General features: G+C 32.6%; 1 protein-coding gene across 3 annotated transcripts in view; it reads right to left on the bottom strand.

Annotated features, from left to right (window-relative positions):
• LOC126890521 (E3 SUMO-protein ligase PIAS2) overlaps positions 1-14,055 on the bottom strand; it is a 101,258-nt gene that overhangs the window by 24,907 nt on the left and 62,296 nt on the right. For all 3 annotated transcript variants that reach the window (XM_050659521.1, XM_050659520.1, XM_050659522.1), the window contains 2 exons: positions 13,321-13,552; positions 12,296-12,465 (listed from right to left, as the gene is read on the bottom strand). In XM_050659521.1, coding sequence (XP_050515478.1) covers positions 12,296-12,465; positions 13,321-13,552 — 402 coding nt within the window. The remainder of the gene's footprint in view (positions 1-12,295; positions 12,466-13,320; positions 13,553-14,055) is intronic.

Genomic DNA, 14,055 nt, shown 5'->3' with positions numbered 1-14,055 from the left:
TGCATTGTAAAATTTTCAAACTATGGATAATTCACATATTCTCTACTAGTTATAGAGTAAAAGGCCAATAATGTAACGCCAATCACTCAGTAAATTAGTTTTCACACTAACCAAAAAGAGATATTGATATGTTTTCTCCGTTATTTTGTACGGAGTGGAATCGTGGACCTTATCCGATATCAAGTCCCTCGAAGCATATGAAATGTAGTGCTACATTATGCATACTGAGAATCTCTTGGATGGGCAGTTAGTAATAATGAAGCCTTGCAAAGAAAGCGAAAAGACCGCAAAAGAAGCACAGGTATAAAACGGCGCAAACGTAGTGGAAAATGGGAAATGATGAAACATACAACCACTTGTTTGCCAGAAGTCATTGATAAACTCCGCAAAAACAGCCACAATCATCACATCATCTTGCATCAATAACATGGCTCTTATTAACATTCGAATATTTGAAGAAGAAAAACGATTCTGTGGGCCATCCTGGATACAATACTGAGTTGTGTTTTCTTTGCGGTCCCGAGAATAAAAAATAAATTACATGGTAACGTTTTAAGACGCGAAGTAAGGTGGAAGGCCTCATAAAAAAATATATGACTAAGGCTACATTAGTGCTTTTTATTATTGCTGCCATGGTTCGTATCCATGTTTTACACTAAATAGGTGAATTTACTTACAGTCGGAAAAATGAAAGAATACCCATGCGTCATCGATGATATGCATACGAATCAAATCAAAAATTTCTAGTCAAAACAAAGTCTAAACTAAGTTAATACTGAAAATAAACGGATGTGACTACTACCCCACCGTACGATTTTTCGCTACGTAAATGTGTCAAAAAATTTTTGTGATGTTATTCTTTTTCTGATAATACAGTCTGCGTAACTTGGAACCATATGGGTAACTTTTTTAATACCAATTTTACGAAAAAAAGTTATTCTTCATAAAGTGCTCTGCATAGTCTAAAACCTAAGATGCAATCATCAGATATCAAATTTTATCAATAATATACGAGGTATGTCCAAAAATATGAATTTCGCTCAAGAGTAAAGTGCCTTTATATTTCACAATGTCAAAAATTGTTATTAAGGAAAGTTGTTTGTAATTAAAAATTATGTTATAATATGCATTTACACTCTTCTAATTGAAAAAAATTTTTGAAAATTTTCCTCAAATCACTGATACCCAACATCATTTTTATTTAAAGATAACTACGTTATTATTAATTTTGCGAGAAAAAGTTTTTCTTTATAAAAATGTCTGAACAGTAAAAAAACTAAGATGCAATCATAAGATATCAATGTTTTTCAATTTTATACGAGGTATGTCAAAAAATATGAATTTCGCTCAAGAGTAAAATACCTTTATAGTTTACAATATTTCAACTAGAAGGATGCAATTGCATATTGAAACATAGTTTTTAATTCTAAACAACTTTTTATAATAACAAATTTTAATATTGTGAAAATTCAAGGTACTTTACTTTACAGCGAAATTCATATTTTTTGAGATACCTGGTATAAAATTGACAAAATTTAATATCTTATAATTTTATGTTAGTTGTGAGAATATACAGAACGTTTTATAAAGATTAATTTTTTTTTTTCGTAAAATTAATAATAACGGAGCTATCATAAATAAAAATGATGTTTGGTGTCCGTCATTTGAGGAAAATTTTCAATTTTTTTTTTTCAATTAGAAGAGTGTAAATGCAGATTATAACATAATTTTAATTACAAACAACTTTTCTTAATGACAATTTTCGATATTGTGGAATATAAAGGCACTGCGAAATTCATATTTTTCGACACACCTCGTATACTGTTGATAAAATTTGATATCTGATGATTGCATCTTAGGTTTTGGACTATGCAGAGCACTTTATAAAGAATAACTTTTTTTCGTAAAATTGATATTAAAAAAGTTTCCCATATGGTTCCAAGTTACGCAGACACACTATATATTTATTGGTGATAAATGTTACTATTACTACTGTAATTAATTATTTGATATAGATTAATAATACAAAAATAATGAGTACCTGTCATTTTGAAATTTCGAATTCGACTTCACTTGTGTTTCACAACGTCTTTGTGCATTATTTTGTGTTTTGGTTTAGAATTTAGTTCGTTAAAAGTTAGTCATTGGCGTGAGGAGACTAGAGACATTCGATTTGTACCGAAGAGTGCTAAATATCTCATGAGTAGATAGAATAGCCAACGTGGAGGTAATGAGACTTACGCATAAGGAACGAGAACTAACAAATAAGAAGAAAACTGAGATATATGGGACATGTGATGAGAGATGTATATCTAATACTCCAGGTCATTATGCAAGAAAAAGATCCATAGTAAGGAGACGTAACTCATGGCTGAAGAACCTTAGGAACTGGTTTGGATGTAATAACAATGAATTATTTAGAGCCGCTGTTACAGAAATAAAGATCTCTCTGATGATTGCTAACTTTTGAAGCGGAGACAGCACCTAGAGAAGAAGATAAAAACACAGTTTATGGACAGTTTTGTGTCATTTTTTAATGTTTCCATATTTATAAATTTAATTAACAATATTGTTTACTTTTTAATTTTATTCCCCTTTATAAAAAATACCTACATGTTAACATATTGTGTAAAAATCAAATCTACCAAATTACTAATTAGTTTAATTCCACAAGCTTTTCACCTATGGCTAAGTACGATTGTGGCATCTGTCAGATTCGTCAATAATTACATGAAATAAGTCTCGACACACCCAATACAGTATATGACGTCATAATTAATGACGCACTGAAAAATGATCATGAGAACAAGAATACCAGAGTTGCTTTTCACTTGATGAATCGTAGAAAATCTAAATAAATATACACTTGCGATCATAAAAAGCGGGTCACTCGATGAATTATTCAAGTTAGATATCTCAAATTTTCTAAACCTGTTGTCCGATTTGAGTGATTTTTTTAGTATGTTATAGCCTTATTCTTTAACAATATCGCCATAATAATATTGTTGCTAGACCAGTAAATTGTCATTGTATACCGGGTGTAACAATCATACTGTGTTTATTCCTCAAAGTTCGAAACACCCCGTGGAATGTTTTAGCATAGATAAAATATTGAAATTAAAACTCGATTGTAGCCTTAGGCTTTCTTAACATTTTCTTTTTTGGTTTATTTGTTTATGTTGGATAATAAAAAAGTTAGGCACCTTAACAACTAACCATGTTCTTCATCAATACAGGGTGTTTCTAAATAAGTGCGACAAACTTAAAGGGGCAATTCTGCATGAAAAATAATGACCGTTTGCTTTATAAACGTACGACTGCAAATTCTTCGGTTTCGAGATACGGGATGTTGAATTTTTTCTTACAAACTGACGATTTATTTATTGCTCTAAAACTGGTCGAGATATACAAATGAAATTTGGTAAATGTTAAGAGGTAGTTCTGGCGCATTTTTTGACATACAATTAAGAATTTTATATTAACCATTGGCGTGCACACGGGATGTATCTAAAATGTTTATACCCGTATGCACGCCAATGGTGAATATAGAATTATTAGTTGTATGTCAAAAAATCCACAATAACTGCCTCTTAAAACCTACCAAATTTCATTTGCATATCTCTATTGGTTTTAGAGCAATAAATAAATCGTCAGTTTGCAAGAAAAATTTCAACATCCCGTATCTCGTAAACGAAGCATTTGCGGACATATGTTTAAAAAGCAAACTGTCAATATTTTTTTATACAGAATTACCCCTTAAAGTTTGTCGCACTTATTTAGAAACATCCTGTATTGATGAAGAACATGGCTAGTTATTAACGTGCTTAACTTTTTTATTATTCAACATAAACAAATAAATCAAAGAAGAAAATGTTAAGAGAGCCTAAGACTACAATTGAGTTTTAATTTTAATATTTTATCTATGCTAAAAGATTCTACAGGGTGTTCCGAACTTTTAGGAATAAACACAGTATGATTGTTACACCCGGTATACAATGACAATTTACCGGTCTAGCAACAATATTTTAATAGCGACATTGCTAAAGAATAAGGCTATAACATACTAAAAAAATCACTCAAATCGGACAACAGGTTTAGAAAATTCGAGACATCTAACTTGAATAACTCATCGAGTGACCCGCTTTTTATGATCGCGAGTGTATTTACCAACAAATTATCAGTAAATATCTATCACCGTCCGCCAGTCCACCGAAAAACACCATTCCATAGATACTATATTTTTTGCATTAATACATAACTTAAAAGATTTAATAATGTTTTTAATTTTAGACGAAATAGGAATTTCGTATGACAGTGACAATAATGACAGAATGCTTTTGCATAAAGGGCGGTTTCGATGTTTAATCGATAATTGTTATCAATATTGAATACCTAATTACTAAATTTGTAAAGTTTTCATTTATGTTTCATGAATATACCTAATTGCAAAATACTACAGAATTTCACTTTCTGGCATAGATTTAAGTAACAATAACGTAAATTTTGTACACTATTTTTAATAATTAACGTAAATGAATTTTAAGTCCACTCAAATAAATAATCGATTACTGTCATCGACCACTTTTATTTAATCTCAGTTAATTTGATTAATAATCGCGGCAGGTAAAGTAAAATTCTTCTTTCAGTACAATAAAGTGTTACTTTACTGCCACAAATGGCTGCAAATTAGTACAATAATGAATCACTTTAGTGACGGATGGCGATAAATGTCGTTTATGTCAGCTGCATTAAATGATTTAAAATGAAAGTAGACTTAATGAATTCAGATCATTTGGTATCCAGATAATTTTCTAGACATTATCTGCAAATAAATGTACATTCGCAAAAATATACTAATCTCTAATTTCATACACTATGATTGAAAAGTCAGAGTAATATGTACACGTTTGGCGAACTCATAGACAGAAGTTAACCATATTGACAGATGATTACTTGAGTTTATTGACGTATTTTAATTAAATAAATACTTACCAAACCAAAAATACAATATAATATCAAAATAGCTCTTAAGAACTGAGTTTATTTAAGTAAATACGACTGATTATTAAAATTTATAAACTCTACCGAACCTAACCAAGTTTCACTGTCAAAGTGACAGAAATTGAATCTGTCAGATTATAGTTGACCAGAACGATTACTCCAATAGTAATTTATACAATAATTATCTCTACTCATGTTGAATGTTTTTCTAAGAATGACATTAGAAGTACAGAAATAGTCAAGTGTGAGTTTAAATTTTCTACTAAATTAATATAACTACGTTGAACAATTGTATCGCCGTCTCACTCAGTCAATTATAATATGTAACTGCGTATTTCTTGGATAACGTTTTTGCTTAGTAGACAACACTTAATAATCTATCTCTCTCGTTTGTTATTTATAGAAAAAGGCAGCAAATCCAAAATATGTGCTTGATATGATCGTTCATGGGTATTCTTTCATTTTTCCGACTGTATACTAGTTTTCAAGATGTTCACTGCCAAGCGTATTGTGACGGGTGAGTGACTTTTACTGATTATTATTTATATTTTTAGGCAATATTTATTTTGAATTGACTAAATTTAAATAAAAGGACTTACTTCATATTACTTATTTACAACAATAATAACTAACAAGAACAATAAACACTTAATATTATTTAATTTATTGGAAAATACTATATTATCTAATTTATTCGCGGTGTGCAAGTACTTGGAAGGGATACGCGAAACGATCGTGCGCGAATAGCGGAGAAATATTGCAACTTTCTTAAATAATTCATATTGACAATTGAAATTGTCAAATTGACGTACATTTCATACCTATTGTCATTTAAGAAGAAAAATTATATATTGTTCCACAATATTGATATGATATGCAATTATTATATAAACGTAAATTTAATTAATTGTATTTTGCTTGCAGTACTGCATTTTAATAACTAATTTTATTTACTACATACAATTGTTTACGTTTAAATAACATAACCTAAATATTATTTTTTCTTCTTATTATTTTCTTTGTACTATGGCCTTGACAATTATCCAGTAACCAGGATCGTATGATTGGCCAATATAATCAAAAGTGCGAATAAAAGTGCAGAGCGAAGAAACCAGGTGTCGCTTTTCCGAACTTGCACGGTCCCAATAGGTTCGTTCCAAGACGACACATTTGTACGATCCCTTGAACCGTCACGAAATCGATTGGACTGTTTTAATGTGCAGAATCGCCCTTGAACGGTTTTCTTTCGATCCCGAACCGATTACCGGTACGTAACCCCCTTGGAACGCATTTGTGTACCATTTCAAGTTCGAGTTGCGCCGGAACCATTTTCAGTACGAGTACCACTAGTAGTTTGCTAGATGGTTAGAAATTATCATTTCTTTATGAAATTTATCATTTCAGCTTAAAAATCTTCATCAGATTTTTCGATACTTGACATAACATAGCTGTCTTCTATAAAAAAAAATAATAAATTATCCAAGATAATTTTTAAGATTAACTTGAAAAAAAAAAAAAGAATTAATAATTATTTAAACGAAAATCAAGATTCACAGGTATTAATAGCGTGGATTATTCTATTATTGAATCATCAGCCTGATTGATAGCAGTGCTATAACAGGTGGCTATGGCAGTGCCCTGTAAAAATGAAAACAATCCTAACTGCGCAAGTCAGTACAAATAGTTTCTGCTTGAAGGCATGTATCAAAAGGACCGTTCAGTTACCGATTTCGAAACGGTACATGGATCGCTTGGAACAACACAGTGTACGATACGAATCATCGTTCATGTTCGCTTGGAACGCATTTTTTATAATGCGCATAAAGAGGGCAGTACGAAGGACGGTTTTCATGTCACTTGGAACGCGCCTTATATTCTACTTTACAAAATTATGTATTTAAAAATACCGCCAAAACGTAGGCTCGAATACAGTACCCCGTCGCGGCTTTATAAGTCTAACTAACTGATTCACAGTCGTTGCCTTAAATACTATTTTTACAGTTTTTCTGGAACAAAAAGAATGATCGAGTCGTTTACCTGTTAAAAGGTTCCCCCTTTGATTCTAGAATGAAAAGAATATTTACAACTTTAAAAAAGAATTTACTAGTATATTCGGCCAGCCCATCAAACAAGGTAATAAAAAATAATTGTAATTAACTTACATAGAAGTAAAAAACTTTGGTTTGTAAAATGGTATACAATTTTTATTAAAAAACTTTAAAAAAAAGTCATCCAAATGGATTATAAAAACATCAGAACGTTTTCGATCTAGTCCAGTGGTTCCCAACCTTTTATATCTGGCGACCCACCTTCTGATGTTTTTTCATATTCGCGACCCATCCCTAACCCATGATGATATATATGTTATCATCATCAACCCGTACTCGTCCACTGCTAGACATAGGTCTTCCTCAGCTCTTTCCATCTTTCTCTGTTTTGTGCGGCTTGCATATAGTTGCTGACAATACGCTTCAGATCGTCAGCCCATCTGGTTGGTGGCCGTCCTCTGCTCCGTAGTGCTTCTTCTCGTGGCCTCCACTCGACAATACGTTTTGTCCATCGGTTGTCTGACAATCTGGCGACGTGTCCTGCCCAATTCCACTTGAGCGACGCGATTCTTTCGACGGCGTCCGTTGATTTTGTTCTACGACGTATTTCTTCGTTTGGGATTCGGTGCCTCAGGGAGACACCCAACGTCTGGCGTTCCATAGCTCTCTGAGTTATGCGAATCTTGTTCACTACCTTTTTTGTGAGTGTTAATGTTTCCGCTCCATAAGTGAGTACAGGCTATACACACTGGTCAAAGATTTTCCTTTTCAGGCAAACGGGTAAGTCCGATTTAAATACATAGCTCAGTTTACCAAACGCTACCCAGGCTAATACTATGCGACGTGGGAGCTCGCACGTCTGGTTATCTCTTCCCAACCGAATTTCATGTCCCAAGTACTTAGAAAATGCAGTCTGCTCAATATCCATTCCAACAACAACAATATTACGATTTAGCACCAGATTAGTCATTATTTGCGTCTTGTTGATGTTAATCTTTAGTCCGACCTCTAAGGAAGTGTGATATAACTTGTTCAACATTATTATTGCATCATCATCCATACGATCGGCTATAAGGACGAGGTCATCTGCGAATCTCAAATGACTGAGCTTCTCTCCATTTATATTGATACCATATTCGTTCAGATCTGCCTTCTTAAAAGTGTGTTCTAAAAGGGTTGTGAACAGCTTTGGTGAGATGGTGTCTCCTTGCCGTACTCCTCGCTGTATACAGAATTTATTAGTTTGTTGATCAGAGAGTCTTACGCTAGCCGTTGCATTGTGGTAGATATATTTTATCATGTTAGTCTAGCGATGGTCTATTCGGCATTCTGTCAATGCTTTTAGCATTTTCTGTTGTGTTTATGATATCTAACGCTTTCTCGTAGCCCAGAAATATCAGTGCCAATGGTTTGTTCTATTCCGCCGACTTTTCTATCAAGTTTTTTTATTACCAGTAAGTCGTCGTTAGTGCTATATCCGGATCTAAATCCAGCTTGTTCTCTAGGCTGGTAGAAGTCTAACTTAGCCTCCAGTCTTTTTTTTAATATATGTACGATATTCATATTCATCTACTGTAAGAGCTACGCTGCGACCCACCTGAAATCCGCCCGCGACCCACTAGTGGGTCGCGACCCACCGGTTGGGAAACGCTGATCTAGTCACATCATCTTCAGTGGCATTATCAATAGTAATTGAAACTAGACTACTAGTTGATACATAGCCTTCAAATTTATATATGTAGTTATTGCTTAAATTGTACTATTGTAGTACGACACAATGTCGATGTTAATAGATAACGATATTAAGTAGTACTCGAAAGCAGCATGGCTTTCCTGCTCGAAACAGCTGAAAGGGTACTTATCAAGGTGAATAACACAGACCGAATTTGTCTCAAGGTGAATGACTCTGGGATTAATCTTTTACAATATTCGAATTACAATAAATAGGCCGGAATCTTCGGCGATCTAAGAGCGTCACAGTATATTAGAGAGTCGATCTGCATAGCCGGCTGAAATAATTTACTTAAAACGTACTGTTGCTGGCGACGCCCAGTGACTGTCACGTGGTACATGTTTGTCAATCACGCCGAGGGGCGTGATCAGCAACGAAACTGTTAAGATATAAATAAATGCAATAGCCTGCATATGTATATTTTGTTAAAGTTGTAATTTATTAATTGATTTTATCCAGTTTATTTATTTAATTAGTTTCTCTAAATTTGAGTTTTTAACCATTTTGTTCACTTAAATACAGTAGCATCCACTGAGCCTTATTATCTTACTTAATTGTCTGAAATAGAAATGATTAATAATTCAAAATTCAAAAATTAATAATGATAATGATCAAATTAATAATGCATGTGAAAAATCTATATTTTTCATAATGTGCATGATATCGTGTGATAACTCCGAGTTCGCAGGCGTGTAATCCTTTGTATTTCGAAACCCGTACTTTGCAACTTAGTCAAGATAGTTCGGCTGCCCCAAGTAGAAACACTCTATATCCATTTTTTTCAAAATCACTTTTATTGCATTTTTGGATTTAGGGTGTTGTTATCTACCAAATACCAAGGAAGAAAAAAATAAAAAATTAGAACCACAATTTAACATTGCTATGAAACACATTATATCACATTCCATCTTCACTTCACCAATTTAAAACACATTATATCCATATCTCCAAGTATAAACACTGTAAATACGGGATATATAGTGTTTTTATTTGGTTTTTGGGATTTACAGTGATTTACCGTGGGAATCGCATGATTTACATTTTACATTCGCCAAGACCATTGATATTTCCAAGGCAATTTTTAGTTGTTTGTTAGTTATTGATGGTTATTGTGATAAGTGCAGTAGAAATTTGTCGTGTATAAAATATTTAAGTTTATTGTATTAATTATTTAAAATATATTTTTAAAATTAAACTGGGTGTTACCTATTAATTATCAAATATGAATAAAAATCGAATAATATTTTGACCTGCTGAATTCAAATTTAGAACTTATTTTTGCGCCGGAAGTGACGAGAATTTATTATAAACAATTTAATTGTTTAAGTTATTATAATTCGTAAACTAACAAATATAAGTAGTGTTTACAAAATGAATTTTGTTCTTAAAAAAATCTACAAAATAATGTTTGGTAAACCTTGACCAATAATAATAATTAGAAACACACATGCTGCAAAAACATTTCAAAATTACATAATTTAGTCGATTTTTCACTCGTAAGTCGGCTGAATTTTAAGTAAGATAACTTTATAATAGCCCAAATTAATAAAAAAAACTACAAGCTGTAAAACTAAACCTTAATATAAATATTATACAGGGTGTTTCATTAATAATTGTCCATATAGTAACTGGAAAAACCTAAGCACAAAATACGAATATTTAACCTAAAACATCTAAATAAAATATGGTTCCTTACTGAGTTACAGGGTGTTTTATCTAAAAATTTAAAAACTATTTTTGCTCAGCATTTTAAAACTATTCGACGTATCCTTTTCATACTTGGCAGAAAGTGCGACTACCAGACAACCTACTAAATTACGATAAATAAACGTTTCTAGCTACTACCAGAGGCGTACGATAGGGGATGGTGAATGGTTGACCCTTCTCAAATTCTACGCCACTGGAGAAATTACCATTTTAGTGCCAGTTTCAAATTCTCCAATACTTTTTACGTAAATAATATACTCCTCATTGGTAACGATAAAGTCATTAGTTTTCGAGATATTTGAAGTTAAATATGAAACGGCACAGTTATTTTGATTAATTTATGATATGATTCTTATGATTAAAATTTAAAAATTATTTGTACCCAGTACTTTAAAACTATTTGGCGTATCCTTACCATACTTGGCAGAAAGTGTAAGTACTGTACATCCTACCAAATTAAGATAAATATACTTTTCTAGCTACTAACAGAGGCGTACGACAGGGGATAGTGGCTGGTTGACCCTTCCCAAATTCTACGCCACTGACGAAATTGTTATTTTAGTGTACATTTTTGATTTTGCAATACTTTTTCAGTAAATAATATACTCTTCACTCGTAACGATAAAATGATTAGTTTTCGAGATATTTGAATTTAAAAATGAAGCGACACAATACATTAATCAAAATAACAGTGTCGTTTCATTTTTAACTTCAAAGATCCCGAAAACTAATGACTTTATCGTTACGAATGAAGGGTATATTATTTTCATAGAAAGTATTGGAGAATCCAAAAATTGAACTAAAATAACAATTTCGCCAGTGGCGTAGAATTTGGAAAGGGTCAACCATTCACTTTCCCCCGCCGTACGCCTCTGGTAATAGCCAGAAACGTAAGTTTAACATAATTTAGTAGTGTGTACAGCATCTATACTTCCAGCCAAGTATGAAAAGGATGCATCGAATAGTTTTAAAATGCTGAGCAAAAATAGTTTTTAAATTTTTAGATAAAACACCCTGTAACTCAGTAAGGAACCACATTTTATTTAGGTGTTTTAGGTTAAATCTTCGTATTTTGTGCTAAGGTTTCTCCAGTTACTATATGGACAATTATTAATGAAACACCCTGTATATACAAAGTTATAACAATAACGAAATTTTTTTATTAAAAACTGCATAATATAATTTGTTTATATAGAGAATCTAATATAATTTGTATAAATATGTACCTATACAGAAATAATAGAGAAAATTATATCTTTGATGCCTGAAAACGGATGATCGTTTTGGCGTAATTGATCAATATCAGAGACACGAGTGGACAAGCTTTTCCATAACCCTGGATGACAGCAATTACATGACCCAGACACTGAGCATTAAATTGTTGCAATTTGTTATATATTTGTTAAAGGAACTTTAATAAAGTATCATTTGTGGTACTTAATGTCTTTAAAAAGTGGGAAATTTTATACTATATTTTCAGGTTTCCCAAATAAAAACACTGTATGTGTTCAAAGCCTAGTCAGGAAATAAAATTCAGACATAAAAACATTTACTGAAAAACAGGAGTATTTTTTACTAAATTAATGTGTGTTCACTTTTATTTCAAACAAAATAGAAATTTGAAAAGTTGAGTCCTTTACGTTTCTACTCTGGTGAACATTTTTCGAATTGGCGCTTACAGCGTTTCTACTTGGGACAGCCGAGTTGGTAACTATACTAAGGTGGATTAGATTAGTGACAGAGTTTATTTAACAAGTTTAATTGTCCTTTACGTTTCAATAAAAGATACAGAAATGATGGTACTTACCAAGATCATCTATTATTTCTACTGAGTCTTCAAGGCCGATAACTGTGGGTTTGTCCACCTTGGCATTCGGTTTTTCACTAGTTTGGACACACCACGAACCATCTTTGTTCAGCTGAATTTCGTTACAACTTGAAGAAAGAAGCGTAGAGTTCAGAACCTCCGTAAAATACCTAAAACCATAAAAATGCTTAAATGCTAAAACAGTAATTTTATTATATTGTTCTTATAAGTCTCCCGAGATCAGAATATGAAAAAAAGATGAAAAAAGTACTATGACGGCTATTAAATGAATAAACAGAAAACCAGTTGATTTAACGGAGACAGTAACCGCAATGGACACCAAAATAACAAACTAGGAAGTGATTCAAGCAGATCAAAAAATAAAGAAAGGTAAAGCAGTTGGACCAGGTGCTATTCCTGAGAAAGTCCATTAAGAGAGAGAGGAACAAGTTGGCTAACAGGTTTATTTAATAGCATTATGGAAGAGAGACAAATGTCGGACGAATAGGGCTTTTTATCGACTCTCATTTGTTTCGCGTTTGTGTCATGTTGTATAATCTGTATTCTTCTTAATTTTCATTACAGTTAGGGAAAAATATGTTTTCAAAAAATATTTTTTTTTAAATTTGTCAACTTTGGGGCGCCACCCCCGCTAAATGGTAGGCGATAGACATATGCTGTCGGGAAATAAATAGTAGGAAATATAGTCCTCTTCATTTTACTATTAAGTAAATTTTTTGCAAAACGTACAGGAACGGCTACGTTTCGCAAAAACCACAAATTACCCCCTGTAAAGGGATGAAAAGGGGGTTCCGGGGCGAAATTTTTTAAGAAAAAGTTAGTCTCATAATAAGCACCCCTTGATACACCAGAAAAAAAAAAATAAAACCAAACTTGTGTCCATTTTGCGAGGTTCAACCTCTGTTTCCTACACTATTACAACATGTATGTTTCAAAAGATATGGTATATTTATTCACGAGGTAACATATGCTTATAATAATAAACTAATATATACGGTACTCACCCGTCTATACACAAATTGTCATACAGCGCTGGTTTGTCACACACAGGACAATTCCATGTTGGTTTTCTTTCGTTCATTTGCAAAAACAAGGACGCATCAAAGCACTGCAAATGCATGCAGGTCATAGGCCGACACGGTGTGGTCATTCTCATTTTACCAAGAGGACACATTAATGATACTCTCAAAGAGGTCGTTGCTATTTCGTCACCGTCGTCGCTCAGCTTCTCTTTAACTAAAATTATTCGGTTAATTACATATAAAATTTAGTTCTAGATCGATGGCAATATGCGAATAAAATTGGCGAGAAGTAAAAGGAATATAATTGTTTCTCTACATCAAACTCAGATGCATTTATTCTTTCACCAGTTGCATTAAATCAGCTTACTCAAATTGATCAGATTCCTTAACAATAAATAAAAATATTTCAGCTTCAAGAATCTGCAGATCTTGAAGAGTTACCACGAAGTAGACTGACAGCTACTTTGAGGTTCCTTGCAACGGGTCGATCGTATGAACGTCTAAAGTATTCTACAATAATATCACCGCAAGCTATTGGCAGAATAATTCAGGAGACATGTGAAACCATCTACAATGTAGTTCTCTATCATGGTATTCTTTATTTTTAACCTGTCACAGACAGGATTCAGACCTACCAATCTCAATAAATTCTTGAATAATTTTATTTAGTTTATTTAACATAATATTTGACATATTATGTGTCACCAATTAGCAATT

Source organism: Diabrotica virgifera, chromosome 8 (assembly GCF_917563875.1).
Source record: "Diabrotica virgifera virgifera chromosome 8, PGI_DIABVI_V3a".
Taxonomy (NCBI): domain Eukaryota; kingdom Metazoa; phylum Arthropoda; class Insecta; order Coleoptera; family Chrysomelidae; genus Diabrotica; species Diabrotica virgifera.
This window is presented reverse-complemented; position numbering and strand designations above follow the sequence as displayed.